The sequence below is a fragment of the Cygnus atratus genome, chromosome 13 (genome assembly GCF_013377495.2).
Source record: "Cygnus atratus isolate AKBS03 ecotype Queensland, Australia chromosome 13, CAtr_DNAZoo_HiC_assembly, whole genome shotgun sequence".
In the NCBI taxonomy this organism is placed as follows: Eukaryota; Metazoa; Chordata; class Aves; order Anseriformes; family Anatidae; genus Cygnus; species Cygnus atratus.
This window is the reverse complement of record NC_066374.1, coordinates 4629841-4656507: the sequence shown is the minus strand read 5'-3', so window position 1 is coordinate 4656507 and position 26667 is coordinate 4629841. Positions and strand designations below refer to the sequence as shown.

The following is a 26667-nucleotide window of genomic DNA, read 5'->3' as shown; positions in this document are numbered from 1 at the left end:
TGTACTTTGAACTTGTTCTCCCTCTCAGAAAAAAAGAGGAATCTAATTTCAAGGTCAGATGCATAAACTGACTGAGAAATGGGGTGCCTTACGGGTGAGCTCTAATACTGTTTATTCTGTTCAACTCTGTTTAAAAAGAGTATTTCTGCTGTAGCGGAACAGGGGCATTCTAAACCCCAGCGAGGTCCTCAAGTCCTAAATACATTCTCAAAATTCCAAGAGTATATTCCTATTCTCCAACAACCTCCCCCTTGGCTGAAGCACAGTCTCTGAAATGAGTGAATTATGACAGTCAGCATGAGATCACCTGTGGCACATTCTTCCTTCTGAATGATTATGATGAAGTTTTATGAAATAAACAATGACAATATATATTGGAAGAAGACTCGGTATCTCTCAGGTACATGCTAGCATTCACTTTCCATGTCCTCTCCACTGCACTTTTATTTAATACTGTGCTTTGGTTTAACTCCTATCATTCCTGCACTCTTTTAGCGCTTCATGCCAGACCTACGAACACTTTTTCTTCCAAAACAGGGGAGTGATTTGGATAAACATTGCCAGAGACAATCATCTGTCCACAAATTATTGAGTTTTTGCAACAAAATCATTTCATCTAATAAATGGCTTCTGAAAAAAGTAGTGAAAGTAAAGCATCTAAATAGTTCATCCTGAGAAGCCCTAATTCTTGATAAATCATACTGAAAACATTCCCTAGAGTACTTACATCTGAAGTGCAATAGTAAGCACGCATCCACTAAATACAAAGTACAGTTACAAAACATGTTTTTCTAAAGTGATCTGTTTTTACTCCAGATAGTCATTATTCCTGCTAGGAGTACCCACAAAAAAAAAAAATTCTACAGAAACTTCAGCTGAACTTTGACATTAACCTATTAATTAAGAAGTATAAGTAGTTAAATATGAAGTTAGTATAGCAAAGTATCTTTTGCAATTAAAGAGACTTCCTTTCTTGGTTTGCTAACACCTCAGACACTCATTATGAGGAGGTCACACAGTATTTTATGCTGAGACTCTATGCTTCCTCATTTTAGGCTTCAATTCAGCAAATTATTTTACCACCTGTTTAAGCACTTAACTGAATCCATGCCTTAGTCCCATGAAATGCTCACTTCTGTCATCATGTCCAATTAAACATCCACAGCATTAGTTTATGAAATCAGAACAAAAGTTAAATAAAAATTCAAGTTTTTCAATTAAACACGCATAATACTGCTGCCATATATCTCTTAGCTACACCACTTCCTACCACCCGCATCTCATCATTGCCACATTTAACATGACAGTTGTAAATACTTGCAGACAAGTCCACGTTTTTTTTTTTGTTTTGTTTTTTTTGTTTTTTTTTTTTACTTTCAAGTACATATACTGCTTATCTCTCATTGTTTCTCCCTTTTAAACATTTTAATAGCTTTATTTTTTGAACAGAACTGAACACATGCAAGGAACAGCAAACTGGCTTGGCTTTATAGCATCCATGGGGGTCTTGAGCTCTCTTAAAAATCTACCACGGATCTTCTGAGAGGGCTTGATCTGCACCTCAAGGTAGCGCAGAAGTGTTTAGCCCAGCGAAAGCCGACTCACGCCAGTAGGGCAGTGTCATGACCATGTGCAGCCCCTACCTACAACTCTCACAGGTTGACTCTTCCTTCCACTCTCATTTATTCACATAAGCAGGCTGTGGACTACTCCTCAGCCACTTGAAACTGCCTGTGCTCATGGTTTACTTTTGTCCCTAACGTTATTTGGTATTATACAGAGCAATAGGCATACATTTGCCAAACGAGGCTGAAATTGGTTTAACTCCCTCACTCTCCTTAGATCCACCCAGCAAGACACATCAGTGGTAAACTTTGGCACCCTCCTACTTCCATTCCTAATTATACATTGAGAGCACTTACGGCTATTGGACTCCATTACTAATCTTTCCTTGCTGTGAGGACTGTCCTTATTACCGTGTTTTCTTTTCTGTTTTTTTAACTGGTCATTAAGCTAGCAGACCGCCCTCATCTCACTTTCAGCAGCAAGACTTTTTGTAGAAAACTATTCTGAAATCCCAGTACCTAATATCAATGAAATCACTGCCAGAGTTCTGCTAGTTTTTTAAAAAAAACACACACTCAAAAGCACATGTGATTTAGCAGATAGGGACAGGATCTCCCAATTCATAGGGTTACCGAGAGGCTGTTCCTTGTGAAAATCAACATAGGTCTTTCAAATCCCAGAAATTCTTACTGCTGATATACTCACAATTCCGTTAACAGTAGCATTGCAAAGCCACAGTCCAGATGAAATAATTATATCAAGAAGTACAGAAACTATCCTTACAACCATGCCTTAATCTAATTAAGATGATGACACGTGATATCCATCTGGGTAAGAGTTTGAAACCCAACTTGTGACCTGTTGCACTCTATTCAAATTATTACTTCAAGCAGGGAAGCACCTGTAAAAACTCTTCATTTTAAACTTGTCAGTTGAAAATATTCTAAGAAATAGGAACACTACTGAATGGTCTATAAAATCAGTGTAAATACTCATACAAACCTTTGACAAATTAAGTGTTGCATCACCTTGAAGAAAATAAGCAACAGTTTTCACTTTTATTTGTTTTAAAGATTCAGCAGGTATAGTGCTGGAAAATGTTCCCGTAATAAAGACAGCATTTTTAACTGTTCCACAGATTGCTCTGAAATGCTTCCAGGACTGTCTGACTTCTGCTCAGCAACAGCATACAACCTTGAACCCAAGATCCTACATTTAGCTTGCTCTCACAGGAAATACTGGACAAAACGACAGTAGGTTACATTCCCTGCAGTTATATTTTAAACTGCATTACCTTTCTCCTGGACAGTTTGCCAAAGCTGACAAGAACAAAGATAACAGTTAAGTGTTAAAATCTGTAATACCGATGCACTGCATCAAACATATAATTTCTTGCAGTGTGCTCAGCTATGATTAAAAGTTATCTTCTTGACTTTCAGATCAGTTAAGAGTAGACATCCCAAATTTAACTGAGAATAAAATAAAAACCCACACATTATTAGTAACCCTTATAAATCTTCATTTCAGCAGTTTCAAGACTTTCTTTTCATGGATTATGAATAGCAATCTCAAGTATAGAATGGAAGTTGAGTAGAAAAAATTTAGATTATCAGTTATAGCATTACTTTCACCTTTTCAACTTGTTTCTAAACAGGACACCTTTTTAACATTTGATGAATGACAGCAAAATACGCTCTGCCCCACACTTACTTTCTCTGTAATTCATCCACAATATTAATCACTAATAAACTTACTTTAACTCATATTACTTTTTTTACTCATTTTACTTAATAATATGAGATTGAAATGGAACATATAATTTCATTAAAAAAATTCTACCTCAGTTATGATTTTTTATTTTCCTCAAGCATCAGAATGTGATTTACCTGCAACTCCACCTAAGTTGTGCAGAATGTGGAAGTACAAGTGTGTGGCACAGATAAAACTGTAGCTCATACAATTTTGATTTCAGAATCAGCAAAGATTTTCAAAATCAAATCAGCTGCTTTTTGCTACTGCGCAGAAAGTCCTGAAAAACAGCAAAGAGAATTTATGAGGAAAATTCTTTCCCAAGAATAGCAGACAGGCGCAGAAACCCATTCTTCCCCTCAGTTAGGGGATAGGTGAGCTCCCTTCCTCAGAGAAGCTGTAAGACAGAAATTCAGATCTGGCCACACTCTAAACCAAATGCATCGCTTTAAAGTACCTACACTAACACACTAAGAAGAAAAAAGAAATTATGTCAGAACCTTACTTCTGATTCCTAGCTTGCTATTCAAGACACCAATACTTTTCTTTAGCTCACTTCTGACTTGCAGTAGGGGACTAATCTAAGTGCTTAAACTTTAAACTTAAATGCTCGAATTTTAAACTTAACAATAATCACCTGCACACAGGTGGGGACATCCCTCCCCTCTCAACCAGTCTGAGATGTTTTTTTTTTTTCCTTTTCCAGCTGTGAAACTCCTCCTAAGGGGCTTTGCTTCCCTCTCAACACAACACCCCCATTTATTCTGGACTCGTTTTTCAAAAAGAATTAAAAAAAAAGAAAAAAAGAGAGAGAGAGAATCGTTTGAAAATGATATTTGAAAACAATATCTTCATCAGAAATCCACTGAAACGACTCCGTCGTTCCGACTGCCCCTCAGCCTCACCTCGCTCCCCTCTGCGAAAAGGCGGGAAGGGCGCGCGCCGCCCAGCGGCCGCCACCACACCTGAGGTGCCGGGGTCGGCTCCAGTGCGCCTGCGCGCCCGCCTCTCCCCCCTCCCCTCCCTTCCCCCCCGAGGAGTACTGCGCATGCGCGCGGCCGGTCCGCGCCGGGGGTGGGCTGGCGATGAGCGTGCTGCTGCCCAACATGGCGGACTTCGACACCATCTATGAGCTGGAGGAGGAGGAGGAGGAGGAGGAGGAAGGGGAGGAGGAGTCCGGGCCCGTGGTGCGCAGCCAGGAGCTGCCCCGGCCCCGCGATGCGCCGGATCCCGTGGCGGTACGGGGCGCCGGGCACATCACCGTGTAAGGAGGGGGGCGGCCTGAGGGGATGGGGGCAGCCTGAGGGGACTGTGAGGGGACAGGGGCTGCCTGAGGGGACTGTGAGGGGACAGGGGCTGCCTGAGGGGACAGGGACGGTGTGAGGGGACGGGGCTGCCTGAGGGGACGGGGCTGCCTGAGGGGACAGGGACGGTGTGAGGGGACGGGGCTGCCTGAGGGGACAGGGGCGGTGTGAGGGGACAGGGGCAAGCCTGAGAGGGCAGGGGCCAGCCTCGGGGGACAGGGGGTGAGGAGGAGCCGGGCCCCACCCATGCACCCCCCTGGCTGTGTGAGGGGGCAGCTGTGAGGGGCCGCCGCCCCCCGGGGCAGCAGACGCCACCCCCGTTGGGCCCAGCCGTGGTGATCCTGGGGCTCCCTCCTCTGTTTGCTGTCAGAACCAAGGGAAACGTGCATGGTGCTGGGCCCAGTCCGAAGGTTTGGGCGCTGTTGGAGGGATTTTACCGTAACCATTCTCTGTCACAGCGGAGCCACGGAGTCACCGTGCTGCACTGCAGAGGAGGCACGTGGCTGCGTTGTAATTTATTGACTCCAAAGTTAGTTGTGAGTTTTGTTGGGTTTAAGCAGTTTTTGTCATTGGGATGTAACGTGAGCTGCAGTGTGTTCTGCTCGCAGAAACTGGTGGGACGCAGGATGAACAAACTGACATAAACATGCAAAGTCTGCTTGGTTTTTGTTTTGTTTTTCTCACTATTCCTACCCCAACAAGTGGAGGAATTAGTATAACAAAATACAGCCACAACAACTCAGTGCTGGTTATGTTCCTTTACATGACAAGGAGGGAGGTATCAGAACTTGTATTGCAGAGATCCATCAAGCTTGTGTTGCTTTGGGTCTGTCTTTGGACTGCATAAAAGAATGCACATTTCTCTCTGTGAATAGGTGCAGTGTGATCTAGCTTTCTACAGCAAAGCACTAGGTGGGGAAGGCTCTCTCATCCTAAGAGAACTAATGTTGGATTTGGTATGGTGTCTGTCATGTAAGTCTAAATCAGGTTTGCATTGAGCTAGTGCTAGTGGGTAGTTGCTGTGCTGCACCGCAGTGTGCTTGCTTGTGTTGATGGAGTTTCTTTCAGACCTGACCCCACAGAGCATGCAGCCTAACTAAAGGAGGGATGTAACAAGCAAAATGTTCAGAATAGCACCTACCCATTTTATTAGCTCTCTGTCTTCAAGCACTAAACAGAAAAATGTTACGCATCTTTTTGCTTTGTCTTCTGTGATGCTTTTTGTGTATTAGTGGTGGTACTTAAAGCTCCTCTGGGGCTCCAGCATCTTTTGGGGATGGGCGGGAGCATCTCCAAGAGCTGTCAACTAATGATATCTACATCAAAAGAAAGTAATAATTTTAAGTGATGGGGGAGACATGAGCTAGAATGTATGCCCTAAATTCCCATCCGCCTTACTTTCCCTCTCTTCCACTCCTCCTAGCTTCCTTGTAACAGATATACCTGCCTGCTGGTAGAAGGCAGCTTTTCTTTCATCAGTTCATGACATCGTTTTTTAAAAAATCTCCTTGAACTAGTAAAAGCAGTTAGTGGACATTATCAGTAAAAATGCAAAAAAAAAAAAAAATCTGGACTCTATAGATATAATCCTAACATCCTTAATAAATGGGGAATATTTGGCTTCCTAAAGAGTTTCTGGTTATTAGTGTGTACCAGCTCTGAAATTGTCACTGTCCGATCACACAGATGCTGCCGCTTTTGAAATCAGTTGGCTTCAGAAGCAACCTGCTCTGCTTGCTGAAGTGAGAGACATGTCATTCAGTAAAACCTGTGTTTGTTTTCTGAGCCTGTCTAGAATGTTGCTAATAAAAATTTCTGTCCTGACAAAAGTCAGACACTCTATTTAAATAAAGGGAAAAAAGGGAGAAAGAAAGAAAAGCAGTTACTTAAAGAGAAGACAGTGCCATTGTTTTGTTTCAGATGCCTTCTGTTCCTCATCTGATGCTGGCCTGCTTGGATACCCTTGTTCTACATGGAAGGGATGTTCTCTGATTCCAGGGTCATCTTCTGGTCCAGCTTTCCATGGACATTCCTCTTAAATACTCCCAAAGTACTAAATTCAAACTGTATATTAGTTTGTTGCATGAGAGTTTTTATTCCTGTAGCCTTGTCGGTGAGCTTCTGACCCTAACACAGTTATATTGCAGTATCCAACTATTCGAAATATAAATTGCAGGGATCGCTTTAGTAAGATCGTGCTTTTTCCACTGACTGTTTTGCTAACCCTTCACCCCTGTGCATGGTAAGAGTAACTGTGTGAAATGTATTTGTTTTGTTTTTCTCACAGTGTTTGTGAAAGCAGGTAGCAAAACTTATGCTCATCTTGTTCAGTGCTCTTTCACTCTGGAATATTCTTGCTTTAAAAAAAAACAAACCTAGGCATCATAGTTACTGTTTTCAGCAAGCTTTTGAATTTTAGCATAGAGAAATTACTGTGACCTAGTGAATGTCTTTTCTTTGCCACTGAAATTCCGTGCAAGTTTGTTGTTTCTTGCATAGCAGTGTTACTCTGATGGCATGTCAGAATATCTCAGCATAAATGTTTTTAGTGAAGACTGAGTCATATGCCCACCAAAGCAGCAGCAGTAACTTCCAAAAACATAGCAGTAAACAAATGCCAACTTAGTTATGAGTTTTATTTTTTCTGACATACTGTTTTTCCACATCATTAAGCGTATGTGGAGGGATAGTAATGAGGTAATGAAACAGCCATTAAACATCTTTTTGCCCTTAGTATTCAGCTTGTGATTCCTGCTTAAGTCTGCAAACTTTCTATTGTTGGATACAAGTTAAGTGTTATTCTTCCATTATGTTTCCTGTAGGAGTGCGCCAGGGATCCACAGTCAAGGTGCTGATGGAAAAGCGTGTTGTCGTGAATTAGGGAAGGCAGGGAAGAGCCAGCTGCTTTTAGTTGTGATAAGGCATTTGGTTATTGTCTTCTCTTACTCCCAAGCTACACACCTTCCACATATTTAAAATAGCAAATGACCTCAGCCTACCAGTAGTTAAAAGTTAGTTCTCCAAAGTATCATCCCTGAGAAAGGATGCCTTTTAGTTGTTGGTTTTTTTTTGGCTTCATAGGACAGGACCGTAGACTAGAAAGAAAAATTTCAGCTGAGTGCTCTTGATGAATGTCATCTGTACTTGTATGGAGTTGTACATGTGATCTGAGTTCATCTGTTCAAGATAAGTTAATCTTAAACTGAATTAGGTGTGGGGAAAGGACCCATGGTGAAAGGAGACTGCAGAGACTATCCTAGGAGAGTTGATTAAATGGGTTTAGCCTGTGTAGTCTAGTAAGACTAGTAACCATCTATAAGTAAAGAGTGGGATAAACAAGAATGGCTATTTCTATCAAAATGAAAAAAAAAAAAAGGTGAAACATCTGTAAGTATGTCTATTCTAAATAAAAGAAAGTGCTTTCCAGAATATGTCAGTTGCAGTTCTAGGGACTGGAGACCTCACTTCCTGATAATGCTTTGTGAGGAGCTATAATGGGATACCTGTTGCAGCTGGGGCTTGCAAGTGATGATTCAGGATGTTCCTTTCAGGCTTTAATTTGTGAGGGACTTAGGGCAGCTGCCTAGGAGAAGTTGTGTTCCCTCCACTTTGCAAATGGGGAAAATGAGGTGATGAGGCTTCTCTCAGGTGATACTTTTAAACAGGGAAAGAGAGGGAGAGAGAGAGAGAGCATGCACGTGCGCGACAGCAGAAACTGATGTCATCCTGGTTCTGTTCCAGTGGTGGTCCCCGTAGGCAGCGATGCCTTGCTTTTGGAGGTATTTCTCACCCAGAGGGAAAACTGCAGCTGAAGTATCTGGGTGACTTAGGTGAATTTCTAAGCATTAGATCTTGTGCAGCTTACATCAAGAACTCGAGAGCGTACCCAGGAATAAATATGATGCCTTAAATACTTGAAAGGGCAGATACTGCCCTTCATTTTGGGTAGTAGTTTGTAAACATACTAAATTTTAGAAGACTTTATAGGCAAAGTCCTGCTAGATCAATTATTGCTGTGCATTAATCTGTTGTAGAACATCTAGGTTATTTATCTCTTAATCAAGACTTTGTCTTAACTTTTTTTCACGTTAATTTTTAATAGGACTTCAGTACTTTTTGAAAGATGCTCACAAAGCTCCAGAACTATGTAATGTTCTGCTTTTACCATTGTTCTAAGAAAAGCTATTTTTTATTTGGCTCTGGAGTCTTTGCCCCCCTGTCTAATATGAGTTTAATCTTTCTCAACTATGTGGTAAATCATCAAGAGGCTTAGCTTGTAAAACCTCTGGAAATACTTCAGTAAATCTGTGTTAAAGCCATCAGTGATGCTGCCTAAATGTGATATAGGGTAGCGTAGTTCTGTCTTCAGTATGCTCCAAGCCTTTGATACTCTTTTAGCCACTTGTGGGTGTCAGTGTAAAATAGATGCATTTCTGTAACTGAGGTTTCTTGGTTGTGTTATAACTAAATGGAATATTTTGCAACTGATAAAAGGTCTTTTTTTATATGTTTCAGGACATTATCAGCCTTCAAATTTAACCCAATAAAATCCTCTGTGCTATTGTTATGTTCTTAATAGATCTGAACCAGAAAGCACTAGTCAGTTTTATTCTGGGGGGAAATCGGTAGTGCAGTGGCAATCTTAATGAGTGTATCTGTGACAGTGAGATGAGAGATGCTGCCTATGGCTCGGAAAGTTCTTGAACTGTTTGAAGGTCCAAAGGCTGTTCTGGGGAAATGGCATGTTTGCGGTTTTTTTATTCTGCTGTTTCCTTGGCATCTGCTGCTGGCCACCATGAGAGTCAGTGCTCAGGGCTAGGTAGACCTTTGGCATGATCTAGTGGAATTAGTCTGTTATGTGGGTAAATAATTCTGCAGTCTTACCTGAACTTTCCAGTAGTTCATTTATTATATAGTTACTCCACTGCTAATTGCTAAAACTTTATCATTTCAGATAGTTTCACTGCCAATAGACAGAAAAGTCAGTATTCCTCAAGAAGAAGCTCATGTATGTGCTTCATGTAGTTGTTAGTGCTTTCTGTATTTTTTAAAACTGAAAAGACTTCATTACTAGATTAACTCAGAAGATTTCATCCTTAAAAAAAAAAAAAAGGCTACAAAATGTGGAGACCAACCTGCAGATGACATTGACAGAAAATGGAAATGTGCTTATATTAGTAACCTCTGTGCATGCCTAAAACCTTTGTGTTTTTACTGCTTGCATTTGTAGCAGTAGTTTAAAGTCATGGCTTTAGCGTTCACTTGAATGTGCTGTGCTGGTGTTCAGTTCAGGCACATTGACTTCCAGAAAATTTTTGATGAAGACATTGAATAAAACCAACACAAATAGATGGTGATTGGTTGTAGTGCTTAGGATATCTTAAGAGATAAAGGTTGACGAATGCTTTAGTGAAAGTCTCAGCTTTGTGTTTTTTTTTTAATATTTCCACAAATAGTGCTCCAATATGCTGCTTTTTACAAGTGTCAAGGCTTTAGCTTAAATTAGCCATTGAAGATCTCAATTAGACGTCACCAGCATCACTGATGAACATTGTAGTTAGCTTTACTGGGTTTCTATAGACAGCACAACTTACTGTGCTTCTCTCTTCTTTGAGGTTTATTTTTCATGTCATTGCAAAGCAAGTTACATTGCCAGGCCTAGGTATCTGAATTATTTCTGGGTGCGCACGAGTATGTATGTATCGGGTAATGGCAGAGGACTGACGTTCAGCATCCTTACTGGTGACCAGTAAAGAACAATTTGGGTGTCAGTTTGCCTCCAAACACTCTCCCCAGAAGGTTTGTTTCTACGGTAATTACTACAATACCAAACGTATTCATGCTCTTCTTTTTGGCTTTGATCCTTTTTTCTTTTTTTTTTTTGAACAAAAATATTCAGGAAATGGTTTAGCAGGGTTGACAGAACTTGGTGTACAGTGTATTTAACTTTTATGGACTTGACAGTAAGCTTTGCTCAAATATAGAGATAGCTGAGAGGTCAGTTGTTGTTATTTTGTTATACTTCTGAATTGGAAAGGTTAAAAATTTCCAAGGAAGTGGAGAGAATGGGAGATCAGGTTTTCATTCAGGAGTAGCTAGCAGGTACAGCATCAGAGCTTAGTTAACTTCTTGCTTCCACGCATGCTTCAAATACAGTAAAAAAGCCAGGTCAGCCCGTGCCGTCAGTATCCTGCTGACCTACAAAAGGAGCTTTTGGAAATTTCAGTTGCTTTGGTAGGTGTGTGAAGTTCCTAAACTCTGGAAAACTTTGGTCTAGCTGCCTGTAGGCTTCACTCATCACCAGGAAGCCTTACCTCTTGCTCAAGTAACAGCGCTTCACTGGAGAAGAGCCACCATTAACAGCGTTGCCTAAGATTTAATTTTCTGGATGTTCATAGTTGGTTTTAAACTGCTCGATGTGTAGACCCTTGCATATTTTGCATGAGAGTTTAACTCAGAGCAAACCCTTTTTTTTTAATTGTACAATTGTAAACTTTCTAAAAAGATGAATGGGTTCCTTTATAACTAGCTTTATCTGTTGCATGTGAATAAATTGCATGAATTAAAAAATAGCAGTAGAAGGATTATCGAACCTAGTAAAATTGGAATTTAATAGGTGGAGGTTTTTGCTTCCTTTCTTTAAGGAAGCAAAAATTGAAACTTACTGCCATCAACTGTAAAAGAATTTTTCTGCCTTTAGTGGCTTGAAGGTTTTAAAGTAAAGCACCGAGCTGTATTTCTTTGTCTTATGAATGATATGGAAGATCTGATATAAGCATAGATTGAAAGCTCGTGAAATAAAGTAAATGTAAGGGCAAAAGAAATAGTTTTCCTTTTTAAAATGCAACATCTATTACATTTTTTATTAAGGGAACCAAAATAAGTTAGGTGGAATATATTTTGTTTGTCTCTTTTGTTTTCAAGGTTTGGCTTGAGCAACAAGTTTGATACAGAATTTCCTTCTGTTCTGACAGGGAAGGTAAGTGTGAGATTAAACTGTTCTTTTAAATGGAAAGATACAGAGCCTCCAGTGGTTTCTGTGTTACAAATACATGCTCCTGAACCCAGACAAAACTGGTGGCAGGCCAGCACTGCACTGAGGACTGTTAAATTTAACTTTGTCCTGTATGAAATAGCTGGTCAATGACCAGTCCCTACAGAAAAAAATAACTTGCAATGATTGTTGTCTTTATTGATGATCTAAACATGGCATCATACTGCTTTCACACAGGCAGTCTGCATGAAAGCAAGACTCTTACCGTTGCTTTATAGGTGCCTGGAGTTTGTGCTGCTTCTGGCAAGTTAACCTAGACCTTCTTTTTACAAAGTGTCTGTCAAGCCTTGAGTTCATTTTTAGAGACATCTCTGAAAGAAAATCTGTTTTATCTGAAGTGTAAAGGAACAAAACATTATGGTGTTAAGCATTAAATGTGCAAGTTGAGTAGGTTTTTTAGGACATTTTCAGAAATACAGTAATTATTTCATTCTGAAAGTTGGTGGTGACAAGTCTCTTGATTTCTCTGCGGTTTTGTTCTGTTTCTAAATGCAAGTTTAATAAATACTCATTTGTAGCTATTAATGAAATCTTTTAACAAAATTCTTTGCTGTTTTATTTTCATAATTGTATATTTTTGAGGCATTTTAATTCTGGAATATTTTCCTCTTTTCCTTTCGACTGTTTTAGTCTCTAGTGCTTTTTGTGTGCTTTGTTTTGTGGTCCCCTTGTGCGTCTTTTCCAGAATTTGTGAGAAAAAGGTATTCAGCTCTTACTGCTTCCTCTAATGACATACCATACAGCTGCAGCTTCACAGTCCCTGCAGCCTCTTGCAGTAGCTGTTGAGTCACAATATGTTGAAATGCAGCCGAACGCTGTGGCGTCTTCCCTCCTTGGTTGGCATCTCCTGGTGCTGCCAAATCCATCTGGGGGTTTCATCCCCAGCATAACAAGTAAAATACTCGTGTTCGATTTGTCCAGCATTTCTGACAGCAGTCCAACTGTTGTTTGAAAAGGTTGTTAAAAGACAACCTGGAAACCCTGGCCTTGTTTCAGAACCTCACTGGGCTCAAAAGGAGGCATCTTCCTGACTTAATAGTGCCTAGTGTGAAGGCTAGTGATAACGCCATTTCCATCTCAATACTCGGCGTTTCTAAGGTTTATTTTCCACAAAGCACTTTCAGGTCACTGAAAAACCGTGGAATACTCTGGAAATATCAGTTTTCATGTTCTTTTAATCAAGTTGTAGTTTTCTTAAGTCCAGCAGGAAATGTCAGAATTAGATTGGATGATTATTTCATCTTTTTATGTCTATTTCTCTCTTAAAATGTGTGTGTATTTAAAAAGAAAAAAAAAGGGGGGGGACCTGCTGCTTTTTAACACAAGCCTCAATGCCTGCCACATTTTCCAGTTGGTTGTCTTCCTGTTAAATAAACAGTGAACAATTGATTTTACTACAGGATCTATAGCGAAAGTTTAAATTAAAGTTCAGTTGACTGCTTGAACTTAATTTAGCAAAAAGAAAAGAGGATGTTCTTTTCTGGGTTTACCCAGGTTTACCCTTCTTGTTCTATAGGTCTAATCAGTGACAGCAGAAATCACATGGGCTTGGTGTATGGAGATCACTTGGTGTGTAGAGATGCTTCTTCTGTTGAGAATCTCGATATCCTGATACCTCTTTTTATATGTGGATTTGAGGGGCTTCTTGAGAAAGATGACTTTGAAAATAAATTGCTTCCATTTTGCAGGGGGAAAGCACCAATCAAATGAGGTAGTAGACAAATTTTTTCTTAGGGCTTGCCACACGCTCTTGTGAAAGATAATAGAAGCCGCAGCTGTGGGTTGTTTGGTTTTTAATACTTTCATAAATTGCAAAAAATGAATAATCTGCTTCTTCCTCTGGTTATGGCAGTCAATCACCTTTACCACTACTGAAAATGAAAACTCAGATTTTTCCAATAAGTGTTCTTCGAATACCCTGATTAATAATTCATAGTAATAACCATTGCAGTCAACTGATGTGTCACTTTAAGGTCTTTTATTTTTCTTAAAGTACAAATGTTTACTTTTTATGAAATAACTTATGAATAACATAGTGGCTGTTTATATTAACAATTTTTTCATAAAATGTTTATGGTAAGCCCACATTAGTACATAGCTAATATAAGGTTATGTCCTACTGTATTCAGAATGTCCACGTAACATTCAGTTTAATGACTTTGTTGTCCACTGTGAATTGATACTAATAATACACCCCAGCTGCTAATGATGTGTAAAACATGGAGCCATTAGGCACAGTTAATAGACTTCCCTATGATGCTGTTTTTCTTGTAGATTTTCATCTTGTATTTAATAGATTTTTTAAAACAACGGATGGAAATTTTATCCTATACAGGTTAAAAATCCTAAATAGATAAAACTGTCTGGCTAAACTTTTTTTTCCAGAAACACTATTTGGATTTATGCCACTGTGTAGTCTTAAGAAGTTAAACTTAAGTTTCATGACTCTCAGTTTGCCCATCTATGTAATGATAGCAAACCTCAAACTATTTTTTAAGCTATTTTAATATGAAATACCCCTTCTTCTTCACCCATCTTCCCTTCTTACTCCTCATTTTTTGCAAATTCTGGATAGTTGTAAATTAGCCTAGAACTAAGATTTATGCAAGTACATCCTGAATATTTGAGTAGATGTATATATTTGAGGAAATAACCTGGAAAGTTAAACAATAAAGAAAATACCAAGTAGGTCATATATTGGATCTAGCTAATTCAACTCGAATGACTTGCTTCTTATCCTGTTAGATAAATATTAAGTATCGGTTTATAAATACAGAGCTGGGCTTTCAGAGAGTGCATTCTTTTTAACAAAATTTTGTAAGGAAAGATCTGATTTACACAATACAGAGGTAATATTTAACTTGTAATAATGTGGTTGGACTTTGGCCTAAATTTAAATTCTGGCTAAATTCAAATTCAGTGTGCTATGATTTTATAGAGTTGTAAATTCTTTTAAAACAGGCTTTTGAATTATGCTTTCAGAGCAGCTTGATTAGTAGCTGTTCCAAAATGAACCATGCCTTCTAGTTTTTAAAGTTTAGATGGTTCCTTTGCTGCCAAGAATTTTAAACCTAGCTTTAAAAAATATTTGTCATGATATATGGTGCATTAGTGAACAATGCTCCAGGTGACAAGAAAATGATGGAGCCAGCGAACCTTAAGAAAGCAAGTGGAGCTTCCTGCCCTGATCTTAAAACAATAAGGGTCCTATACAGGGGTAACTGTGCAATGCAGGGAAATGTAAGCCATAAAATGTGCTCTTGGTATTGTGATCCCAGTGCGACATGTGATTGATAGGGTTTGTGATCATGGTGATTGAAGGAGAAAGATCGGGCCTGCTGGGCTTTGCTTTCTTCCTGTGTTTGTAGATTCTCTTGCATCCTGTTGTAAAATATTATGACACCCTCTCCTTCCCTTTTATGTTTTTTTCCCCCTTAAAGACCTAAAAGGAGCTAATGTCTCTTTACAAGGTGTACTGCACAGCCAGGAGCTATGTACTTATCTCGTTCTTTTCAAGACTCAAACAGAAACTTTCCAAGGGACTTCCCAAAAATACTCAAAACTGGATTTTTAGTGAGCTTTCTTTGCACAAGAGGTACTGTTAATTCTGTTTGAAATAGTTTGGTCATTTCATATTAACCTATATCTGCAAGAAAGACAAGATTTAAAATTATGTCCAAAAATCAACAAAAGTCTTCGGTGACAGTTTCATTTGAAAACTGTTTTCTTATTAAATTAGAACAATGTTATTTTATTTACAGATATTTTACTCTTTGTCACTGTGTAACAATGCTTAACTGTTACTGAGCTGGAAACCCAGAGGAACAAAACTGTTTTGCTTCTGTTTATCACAGAATGAAACTTATCATGGTCACTGGTTGCTTTAGCTTCAAATGAAGATGCATTGACAAATTGACAAATATATTTTGTGATTAAGCTTCTTAAAGGAAGAAATAAATCCTGTAGATTAGGTTAGCTGAAGCAGTCTTTAGTAATTCCGTCTCATGTTGCAGCTCAGAGAGTAATTGGTGCGTTAGCAGGTAGTAATGGTGCTTTGATAATACTGTTTTAAGTAAGCAGCATACCAAAGTATCTAAAGTAGAAATCTGTGTTTCTTGGAGGCATCTAAAACTGGTTTCTAGTTTAGCCATTTGCAGTGCCGGGTTCTACTGGAACGAGAATACATCAGTAATGTTCTTATGTAGTAGCATCAGGCTGTTACGCTGATATGACCAGTGCCTTAGAAGTGGCAGAGAAGTAGGGAATCTCACTGTGGCGGTGTTTTCCTGTTAGGTTCTTAATTTTTCTGCCAGCTGTGATCTAAGAATCTGGTTGTCTTCGTTTCATGTTGGATGTTATCACTGATGATGAGGTTTCTTCCTGATAAACTGAACTCTGGATTGTGCAAATGCATTCTCTTCGGTAGGTTTGTACAGCTGTATTTGGGGGTGGCATGTGGTGTTGTCAAGGTCCAGTAAACTTTGTGACTGCAAGAAAAGGGAACATTCTCTTTGTATAGTAGAATTCACCGCACAAGTGCTGATGGAGTCAAGAAAAAAAAAGTTATCTTTCAAATAAATAGAATGGCACATGTACAAATTTCAAGATTTACTAAAGGTGTATATGTACATGCGACTATCGTCCTAAAACTTCCTTAAGAATCAAGGACACCAATTTGTTCACATGCATAATCTCAGTTTACTTGGAAGCAAGTCTGACTGCAGGAGCTGTGCAATGTTACTTGTGCAGCATACAACCAACCCAATTGGACTGTGCTACAAAACTTGCTTCCGCCTTGAAGGTGAAATGGTCTTACTCACACGTACCCACACCCAGTGGATGTTTGCGGCATCCTGAATATAAGAGCTGGCATTGGCAGAGAGCTGCAAAACCTTTTGTTTCAGATGCTTGAAACTACAGGCTAGGTTTCTACATCGCAATATGATTTTTTCCTGTTCATTGAAAATGTCCCAATGCATGGGATCACTGCTTGTTTTGCTGATTATTATTTTTTAACTAGTACATTTGTCGCAAATGTATTTAAATATTGATGTTTCATTTAGGTTAAAGAAAATTTTTGGACTTGCTCCATTTGTTTATGTATAAAGAAGTACAAGAAAGTCTTTTCAATACTGAGGAAGGGAATGAAGTCAGTATAATTGCATAAGAAATAGTTGCCATGTACTTATTCCTGCTATAAAATAATCACAATGTTAAATGATGTTTGTATGGTGCTAGCTGTAGGCCTGGCTAGCATACAAACAAACCCAGAAGACCTCTGACTCTATGCTGCATGGTGATCTGAATGGCTAGGAAACAGATGTTGTATTCACTTACTCCCTTTCCTTCAATGCTTTATTAAATTTAGCTCTCGTGAATAGGCGGAGGTAGCAGAATCAGGTCCTCGCAACTTCCTGTCTGCTGGTTTTGCTTCTTTAGTGAAAGGAGTCATTGTCATAAAAGCTTTTTTTTTTTTTTTTTTATCCTCCCTGCTAGCAGAATTAAATTGAGCAGAGTTGGGCTTGGTGGTTGGAAGGACTATGCAGAAGTTGAACAGCTTTGGATACAGGCTAATCCCAGGGAGAGGGTTCTTCAGCATGGCAAGTAGTTAGGAAAGAAGTTTTCTTTTGAAGTTGTTGTGCCTGACTGTTCAAGTTTGTTGAAGTTGGATCTGATTATTCTGCTTCGTGCAGCTGAACCCTGGCTTGTGTTATGGTTAATAAGAGTGCCATCTTAGAGTCAAGTTAAGTTTAATGCCATGATGCACGTTTGACTTGTCAGATTGAAGTTATTTAGGTACAGTAGAGAGATGACCAATGCAGCGCACGTGGGTAGGTGAGTGTTCTCACTCTTAAGGCACGCTACCAGTGGAGAAAGCTTATTTTTGATAGAGTATGCAGTTTTCCACTGTGACTCTGCAGTGGCAACATATAGAAAATATTCCTTTGAGTAGACTCAGCAGAATATTTCTTAAGTTGTTTTTTCAACAGCTAGGCTTTATTCATAATCGCATACAAAATGCGCTTTTTACCCGTGATTGTAATAGACTACATCCTGTTCTGGGCTTTCTTTCTTAGGGAGAAACCACAAGTAAAGTTGCAGGCCTGTGTCTGTGTGGACCACAACTGAAATTTGTGTTCCACCTTCACCCAGGCACAGTGTAGACTTGCATTGGTATTAAAGTATTTTGGACAATGTCATCTTTTTTTCCTGTGTCAAACAACAGTGTTTTTACTACAAAGTAACTACATATTACTACTTGTTCCCTTGGAAACCAGATATCCTTCATTCTTCCTCTCTTTTTTTTTTTCTGGTCAGTGTAGCCAGTGCATATGCTGCACACCTTGTTCGGGGCCACCGTGTTGTCAAGACAACTGATTTATTAATGGTACAACAAATATGGGTGAGGCTGCTCACCTAAGCTACGTTGAGCTTTTTTTAATGTAAGGTTTTGCAAAGCATGCATTGTAAATGAATTTGGTTTTGGAAAGTGACTTTTCATACCCCCTGTGTGACCAGTGTTCTAGAAGATGGGGTCATACTGCATAATGGCATTATGCTTCATTTACATTTTAATCTGTAGAGACAGTTCTTGAGAAAATACCCATGTAATGGCTTTCCACTGAAGTTCAGTGCTTCTGTTGCAGGTTGCTCCAGAAGAATTCAAGACCAGCATCAGTCGTGTGAACGCTTGTTTAAGAAAAAATCTCCCTGTCAATGTAAAATGGCTGCTTTGTGGCTGTCTGTGCTGCTGCTGCACACTGGGCTGTAGCCTGTGGCCTGTAGTCTGTCTTAACAAAAGAGTAAGTACATCTTTCATTTGTCTTATTCTCTTTATTTTGCAATTACTGATAACATTAAATCATGTTTAATAGTATCAGCTCTGTTCCAAACTCCTTTTATCTCACTTGCGTTCAAAGCTTATTCCATTTTCCATGCCTTAGAAAATAGAAAAAATACATTTGTTAATGAAGTAAATGATACCAAATTGCTGATAGGATTAGCTACACCTTAGACTACCACATTCAATCTTACTGAAAAGAACAGTGTGTACTATATGGTAACCTAAATTTTCATGATTTTTAAAGCTCTAAAAATTGAATTAGGTAAGTGCAAAACTAGACATTGACCCTCAAAGGTTGCATGAACTGGAGTGAAAACTTATTTTCCTCTTCCCTCCCCTCTCCCAAATAGTTATTTTTACAATCAAACTAACTTTTTTATTTGTAATAAATACCATAACATTTCTGAGCTGTGGCTTATTTAACTTACTTTACTGTATTTTATTTCTATTAAGAACAAACAGAAATTTGTTTTCCATTCTGGAAGTTTAAAGACTTCCTTTTTTTTTTCTTCAGCAGAACAGCTCCAAAGTATTACACCAAAGTAATGCTTCTTAAAAGCACTGTGTCAGTATCAAGTAAGCATGATCCTAATTGCTTCTGTGGTTTACATTTAGAATAGCTTTATCGCAGCAATAAATGTTTTGGAAATACATAAATAGGCATAGTGTAATGATATTCTCTGTAGCTGTATACTTTGTAAGACTTGTAAGCCATAAAACTTTATTGTCCACAAATGCGAATTGTAATAGTATGTGGGTGCACTGTGAGGGGAAAAAAAAAAGCACAACTGCGCACTTGTCAATTTAAATATAGGAAAAGATCTTGGGTAAAACTGTTAAAAAGTAATACTTAGTGCTTTTGATGCAAATGCAAAGCAAAAACAAGGACTGGGCATTGCTTTTCAGAAGTGTTTTGCCAAACTTCCCAATTTTCGCTCAATCCCATACAAAACATTCAGGTTGGATTTTGTAGGATCCTTTTATGTCCTGTAACCCTTCTGAGTGGTGAGAACTGGTGGAGGTAACTGTTTTTCTTTTTAAGTGGACACCAAAACTTTACAAGGGCTTAAGAAGAAACACTTTTGGGCATCAAAAAATGAAATCTTGTCACTGAAGGCATGATATCTTCACTTGATAAACTGCTCGTTACTGAATCCTGTATCACCAAAAGGTTACAGGACTTAATTTAACTTATTTAAACTGCTTTTTTCTACATTGTAGAGATGTGTGCTTGAGAAATAGAGATGGAATATTTTGTAGTTTTGAAAACACATTAAATATCCCCGTGCTATTAAAAAATCTAAATAAATGCCCATGTGATATTGTAGCATTAAAATAATTCTCAAGAGTATAAATATGCATAAAGTATATATGATCAAATTACATCACTAAGAATCAAAAGTATAAGGTGGTTCTCGGTTTTCTTTTGTGGTGATTGAATCAGTAACAGAGCACGCACCAGCCACTCACTCGCTCACCCCTCCGGCACGATGGGGGACAGAATCTGAAGAGCAAAAGCATCATGGGTCAAGATAAAGACAATTTAATAAGTGAATGGAGGAAAAAAAAAAATAGGAAGAAAACCCAAAAGATACAAAAGCAAATCTCTTTTCACTTCCCACTAGCAGACCGATGCCCATTCAGGCAGTCTCTTGGCAATGACGATTCCAGTTTTATTGCTGAGCATGGTGTTATCTGGTGCGGAACAGGTCAGCTCAGGTCAGCTGTTGCAACCTCTTGCCCACCCCTACCCTTACATGCTGGGCAGGCAGAGGGAGAAAGAGAAGTCCTCGATGATCTGTAAGCACTGTTCAGCAAGAGCAGAACATACACTGGTGTGTTATCAACCCTGTTTTAGTCATAGATCTAAAACTCAGCACCATACAGGCTGCTGCGAAGAAAATTAACTCCATCGCAGCCAGTCTATGTATACCCACTCAGCACAAAAAAAAAAAAAGTGAAACTCCAAACAGTTGAAACAAGACACAACATGTACTTCTTAACTCTGAGGATAGCTTCATCACTGGAATAACTTGCAAAGAGGTGGTGGATTCTCCACCATCAAGTCCTTGACTTAGGATTGGATGGGTATCTCTGTATCTCTTTTAAGGAGGTGGTGTGGTTCACATCCATTGTTAGGTTTATCAATGAAATCAGTGAATGGAATACCATGCAGGAACTACAGTAGGTTGTCACAGTGATCTTTCTGTGACCTTAAAAATCACTGAAACTCCCCAAACATTCCCTTCTCCCACAGTAAGTGAAATGCCGTGTTACATCTAGAAGTGGGTTGCTTTGCTTGAATGAGGCCCCTGGTGTAGATACAGACCGAGGAAGCAGATATATCTTCTATCCAGGGTTTCTCCTTCATATGTTGATGGTTGCCATGATCTTATGGACTATTGTAAGTATTGTGGAAGCTCTGAATAGAGGTATAGAAGAAAGCTTACAGTCTTTGTAGCTATGAGCCTCACTGTAAACCAGTTTTAGTATTAGAGTCAAGGCTGTAATTGGACCATAGTGTAAGAAAGTTTATAGTAAGAGCATAATGTGAAGGTTGTATGCACTTTGGTGTCTAGGAATTGGAAAATACAGGCTCTGTTATGAGCTGGAGTTCTGTGATGTTGAGATTTTTCAGGATTCAGATAACAATTTCATTAACAAAACCTGGAAGCTACATGTCTGTAAATTGTATTGTCGGTAATTGACCTGCAGAGAGTGCAGTATTTGGCCAAGAGAAGATGGGAGATACTGTTTTGTTGGCTATGGTGGACAAAAATAGTACATTCAGAAGGATCTCTTAATACCTAAAAGTGTTTTGGGAAAGTTGTAGTGCTAAGTTAACAAGAAAAAAAATCTGCTTTTTTTCTTTCTCTGAAGATCATCTGATGTTCTGGAATGGGGACTTGAAGTAATAGGACTTCCATTTACAATTTATTTTTTTTGCTTGGTTCTGCTTCTGTAAAATTAACTTATTTTAAATGATTCTTAAGCCAGAAATACAATAGTAAGATTCTTCTGGATGAGGCTGGCTACTGAACCATTCATAATACAGTTCTGACTTACTTTTTAGACTAGAAGATCAATTCAGAAGTTATTAGAATGGGAAAATAACAGACTATATCATAAGGTAAGAAAAGTTAGAGTGCTTGTTTTCTTCATGTTCAAGTAGAGTAAGTTTTTTGCATGATTGGCGTGTATGTAGGAATTTTACTGTCTTGTTATAATTCTATACTTTATACTGATCTTGTCAGTGTCTGAAATGTTTCAGATCCTAGTAATTTGATATTGCTAATTCTTGTTACATTATCAAAATAATGCTGTGGTACATGTTAATCCTCTAATAATTATTTTCTCAGCTTGGTTTGCACTGGAAGCTGAGTAAAAGGAAATGCGAAACTAGCAATATGATGGAGTATGTAAGTGTTATTTCTGTTACTTACTTGGTATTCAATGTTACTTTGCTTTTGTAGAGAAATTTAAGTTACTAGGCTTTCACCTGAGTGATCTCTCAGAAAATCTGCAGCTGTTTGACATTTGTTTGTGACGGCTGCTTTTAAAGACTAGCCATAGCATATATGAAGACTAGAAATTGTCACTGCTAACTTTTTCTCTTGATAACAATTCTACCTGCGTGCTGCAGGTACACTTACTTTGATCTGTAGTTTGTAACAAGGGAGACCCACTGGGACTACACACATTGGTGTGATTCCCACACCATTGCATAATTCAGCACCTTTTTTATCGCGATTTATGATTACTTTGATTCAGCATTTGGGTGCAGACATACAGCATTTTTACAATAGTGTGACTTTTGTCTGGACCATTGTTTTCTTATTTTTTTTTGCTGGCTCTTAATTTTATAAAGGCTTAACCAAGATAGTCCATTTAAGAGAGGAGAATTTCAAATATTTTAGTGATCGCACTATTCCCTTATCTGCTTTCTTGTGTAACCACGAAGATTGCCTAGCCTAAAGAAAAGAGATGGCCATCCCCAAAAAGTCAAGCATCTGTAAGCCCTGTACGTCAAAGTGACTGAAGTTACGGCTTTGTTACACTGAGTAACATTCCCTTACAAAATACTCTCTTACAAGTTTAGTTTTATATACTAGCTAATGTTGCATGAAAGGTTGTGCTGAAGGTCTGACCTTGTTGATTACTGTTTTGTTCTTGTCTTTTTCCCTCCTTCAACAGGTAATATTAATAGAATTCTTACCAAAATATCCCATATTTCGACCTGACTGAGGAACGACATTTGGTCTTTCATGTTACCTGTCATTTTCTACCCTTAGTGCCTTGTAGATGATTTTGGAAAGAAGATGGTCTACTTTGCTGTGATTTAAAAACTGTTCTTCAGTAGAATATGTTCCTTGCTATGTTACTTTGTTTTGTTTGAGAAAAATTTGCACATTTTTTATGTTAAAAGAGGCTTCTATGTTGCACTCTGAATTTTTAACATTAACAATAACTGATATAGTTGCCAATAGGGATCTAACATCAGTGCTGCTTAAACTTGTTCTGAGCATGCTGCCTTATTAATTTCTATATTGCTGTCCTCAAAAATGCATCCTAATGCCGTGTCATACTATATTTCATTCTAAACACCACAATCCTATAAATCCTCAGTAGAAATGTCCAGGTAAGCGTCTAGTAGTAAAGATTTTAGTATAACTTGCTTGCGTAGGACTTGCAATTAACAGCACTGGTTTTGTCCTGCACTTTGCAAAATCATCATTTACATTAGGGGGTTAATTATTTCACCCACTATGGATTTGTAAATATTGACTCTTTGCATAATGTAAAGTGTGGTATGCCAAGGTTTACAGAATGTAATATAGCTCTTACTATTCTATTGCCAACAGTTTGACATAGTTTTATTCATGACATTTATCATCCCTCTGATTGTATAGACCCATTCGCGTGCTGTTTTTATGGTGAAGCCATAATGAGTTTGTACATACTATCAGATGTGTAGGGCTCAGTTGCACTTTGTTTAGTAAACGGATGAAAAATGCATAGCATTTCTGACTTTTTTTTTTGGAAAGTATTTCAGGTGTTATTTGTAGCATCTGAAATAAGAACCTTAAATACTGTTTATCTTTTTAAAAGTTGCATTTGTGGGGTAGATGGCAGCTGCTAATAGCAAAATATCCTAAAGCCTGTTCTTAAATTCAGAATACCTGGAATCCATCAATTCTCATGTTTTTTTATTTTTTCAAAGCAGGGAAAAGAGTGTTTCATAATTGGAGATGGTTATTGTCATGGAGAAAAAAGTTGGAACAGCCAAATTGAAGATGAAGTGACACTGGTTTATTTTGTAGTGTGATAGTCTTTTCAGTGTTTTAAAGTTTAAATGATATGGCATCCTTTCTAGTGGAAATAAATTTTATCTAAGTCAGAGTAGTGTTTCAAAATGTGCTGATGGGAGGAAGTGGATCAGTTGAATGGGTTCATGCATATGGCATTCAAGCACAGTCTGAAGAGCCACAAATGCCTTCACAAGGATTTTTGGATTCTTCCGTTTGTCTGATCTCAGGAAAGGAAGTAATCATAGAAAAACTTCCTGTAATGCCTGGCCTAAGCATGACCATTTGTTAACAGCAAAGGAAAATTGATGCAATATCACCCCTTTCCTAGATAGAAATGAGAAATAAGAGGAAAAACAACTGTTTATCTACAAGTTGTGACAAATCATAAGTGTCCAGGTATTTCTTCGCAGCAACTTGATTCCTTGCAACATCATCCCAGGTTTCTTTTTAGTTTCAGGCTGACTTAGGATTTCCTCTGAATGTATTTGCATCTCTTCAGTATGCAATATTGTATTAAAATATAGTATTTGTAAAACCATCGCATTCTAATAGCTGTAGTAGGACAGATTCCTAGTACACAGTGTTTACAAAAGGCCAGTTTTATACGAGTTGCTACTTCAAATCAAATTTCTTGCTGTTCTTACTGTATAGCCAGGGAGTATCAGACTCCAGTGCTTGCAGTAGTTTCCACTTGCAGGCTGATGCTTCAGATTCTGTAATCTGTATACTTAGTGCAGAGGTTTCATTGGACTGGTAGATTGATGACAAACTGATTGCATTTGTAATATAATTTAATGAATAAACTACTGCGTTGTGTGAATTTAACTCAAGCTGCACCTTGCAACTCAGATTTCTATCACAGAACCATATGAAGTATTCTCTCCACTTTATTTGTTTAGGATGAGTGTTAACTGGAAGCATAGAAAATACTTAATGGCAGAAAACAGTATTGTAACATACCCGATTCTATATGCATTTCCCTTTCTAATGAGTTTTTGTTCTGTAAATGAAGGGAGCTTAGCTTGACGGAACAATGGAAGTTGCTTACTGTTATACCAGAACTTTATTAATTTTCTTTTTGTGTAAGAAACTCAAGAAATCCCAGCAGGTCCTTAATTTTTTCTTTTATGTGACTATATTTTTCAAAATGCTCTTTTCCAACTGAGAGAAGAGGCAAGCCAAATGAGAGTTCTAGTAATTGCCAGCGGTGAATGCTGAGCAGCCTTCAGAAATCCTCTTTAGAGTCTGTGCTGACTTCATCATATTCAGTTCAAAATTTCTCAAACTGATTTGTCTCGTTTTGGTGAAATGCTGTGCCAAGCGGAGAGAATACTGTGAGTTTTCCCATTTTAAAGTTTACATTTCAAGTACATTAATTCTATACACGTTACTTTGTCCTAAACTGTTAATTATATAATCTTCAAACCATGAAAGGGTCTTTTCCTTTTGTGTTTTAATAGACATTTAAATATGTGGCCATAGAGCAACTAGTAAAAAGGGGTATGAGAGCCAAAACAGCAAATAACACAAGCTCCATGTTTTAATAAGATAAATTTGCATTAAAATGCAAAAACAGCACTCAGTATTATATTTGCATCTGAAAGACATGGGTTCAATAGCTCATTTAAAGATGAAGGCAGCTATAAATACTGCTGTGAACTCTGTGCACTTCTGTTCTGCCTACAGGTTCTCTTTTTTCCTAGGCTGTCCTTTGCTTTAATACAAAAACATACAGCAGGTAATTATATCTCATAAGACTGAAAAACTCTTTTTTGACAATAAAAAGTCAGCATTACTTGGTAAACGTATGTATGGAGGATAAATGTTAATTGGAGAAAGAATGCTTAGCAATATGAGATTGATGTTAGCAAAGTGTAATGGAAATGGTAAAGAAAGTGTCTTGACTTGTTTCAACAAAAGGGAAAATATTGTGCAGTGAAAAAGGAGAAAGGGAACTGGTAACAGTATATAGTGCGAGTTTGCAGCAAATTTTTAAGTCATTACAGAAATGCTGTCTACCTAATCAGTGTTTGATTTTTCATATCAACATGTTGACACTTGCTTTTCTTTCTAGCTTGTACGTAGGAAGCACTTGGTTTTGTATCTAAGAAGTTTTTGTGTGTAAGGAGTATTAAAGAATACTGATAAAGAATCAAAGTTCTTACCTATGATTCCCCACCTGCATCTGTGAAGTTGTTTTACCACAGGAGGAGGAAAGATGTGTTTTAAGACATGCACAGACGTGTCTAGGAAGCGTGGACTCAGTTGTAGATGCATAATTTTAAAACAGAAAACATCTTCGCTAAAATCTTGTGTTCTTGATAAATGAGAAAAAAAAGACCCTATGCTTTTCTTGATAGGTACAAAACTCTGTATGCAAAAACGTAAATATATGCATATTAGTGTCCCACTATGACAATTTACTACATTTACTTGTCAACACACTACCCTCAGAGCAATAAAAATGTTAAGCTATTCTCACTGTAAATAAGTTATTTTAAGTAATGTTATGTGATTCCTCTGCCTTTTCTTGTTTTCTGCTCTTGCTGTTCTTACGATGTTGTAACATTACTTGTATTGCTTAAGGAAAGTGGTTTTGTTTAAGCTGTATGAAACTTTTTAAATTGTTCTTAACATTTTTATTCTGTTTACAAGTGAACAGCCACTTTTTTAATAGGACCTCACACCTTGAGACTTTTTTTCTTTTTTTTTTTTTAAATAAAATTCTGAGCTATATTTCTACATTTTACTGCATTGGCTTGTGCCATTAAAAGAAGCTGGAAGTCAGACATGCTTAATCACTTTGAAACATTTTTCTGTAATTAAATTTAAAGATGAAAA

At 38.1% G+C, this 26667-nt stretch overlaps 1 protein-coding gene across 2 annotated transcripts; it reads left to right on the top strand.

The window, feature by feature from the left end:
• The first annotated feature begins 4355 nt into the window (after positions 1-4355).
• CHIC1 (cysteine rich hydrophobic domain 1) lies at positions 4356-26667 on the top strand. 2 transcript variants are annotated; one of them, XM_035541859.2, is made up of 6 exons: positions 4356-4579; positions 11544-11598; positions 18321-18476; positions 21591-21647; positions 21877-21936; positions 22712-26667. In XM_035541859.2, the coding sequence occupies exons 1-6, from the start codon at positions 4401-4403 to the stop codon at positions 22760-22762; spliced, it is 558 nt and encodes a 185-aa protein (XP_035397752.1). In that variant the 5' UTR covers positions 4356-4400; the 3' UTR covers positions 22763-26667. The 2 variants fall into 2 exon arrangements, with proteins under 2 accessions (XP_035397752.1, XP_035397755.1); XM_035541862.2 differs by having other exon boundaries at positions 4357-4553.

Coding starts and splice junctions, on each gene's coding strand:
- CHIC1 (XM_035541859.2), top strand. CDS start 4,401: ATGAGCGTGCTGCTGCCCAACATGGCGGACTTCGACACCATCTATGAG. Junction 11,599..18,320: donor CTTCTGTTCTGACAGGGAAG/GTAAGTGTGAGA, acceptor CTTCTGTTGCAG/GTTGCTCCAGAAGAATTCAA. Junction 21,648..21,876: donor ATAACAGACTATATCATAAG/GTAAGAAAAGTT, acceptor TTATTTTCTCAG/CTTGGTTTGCACTGGAAGCT.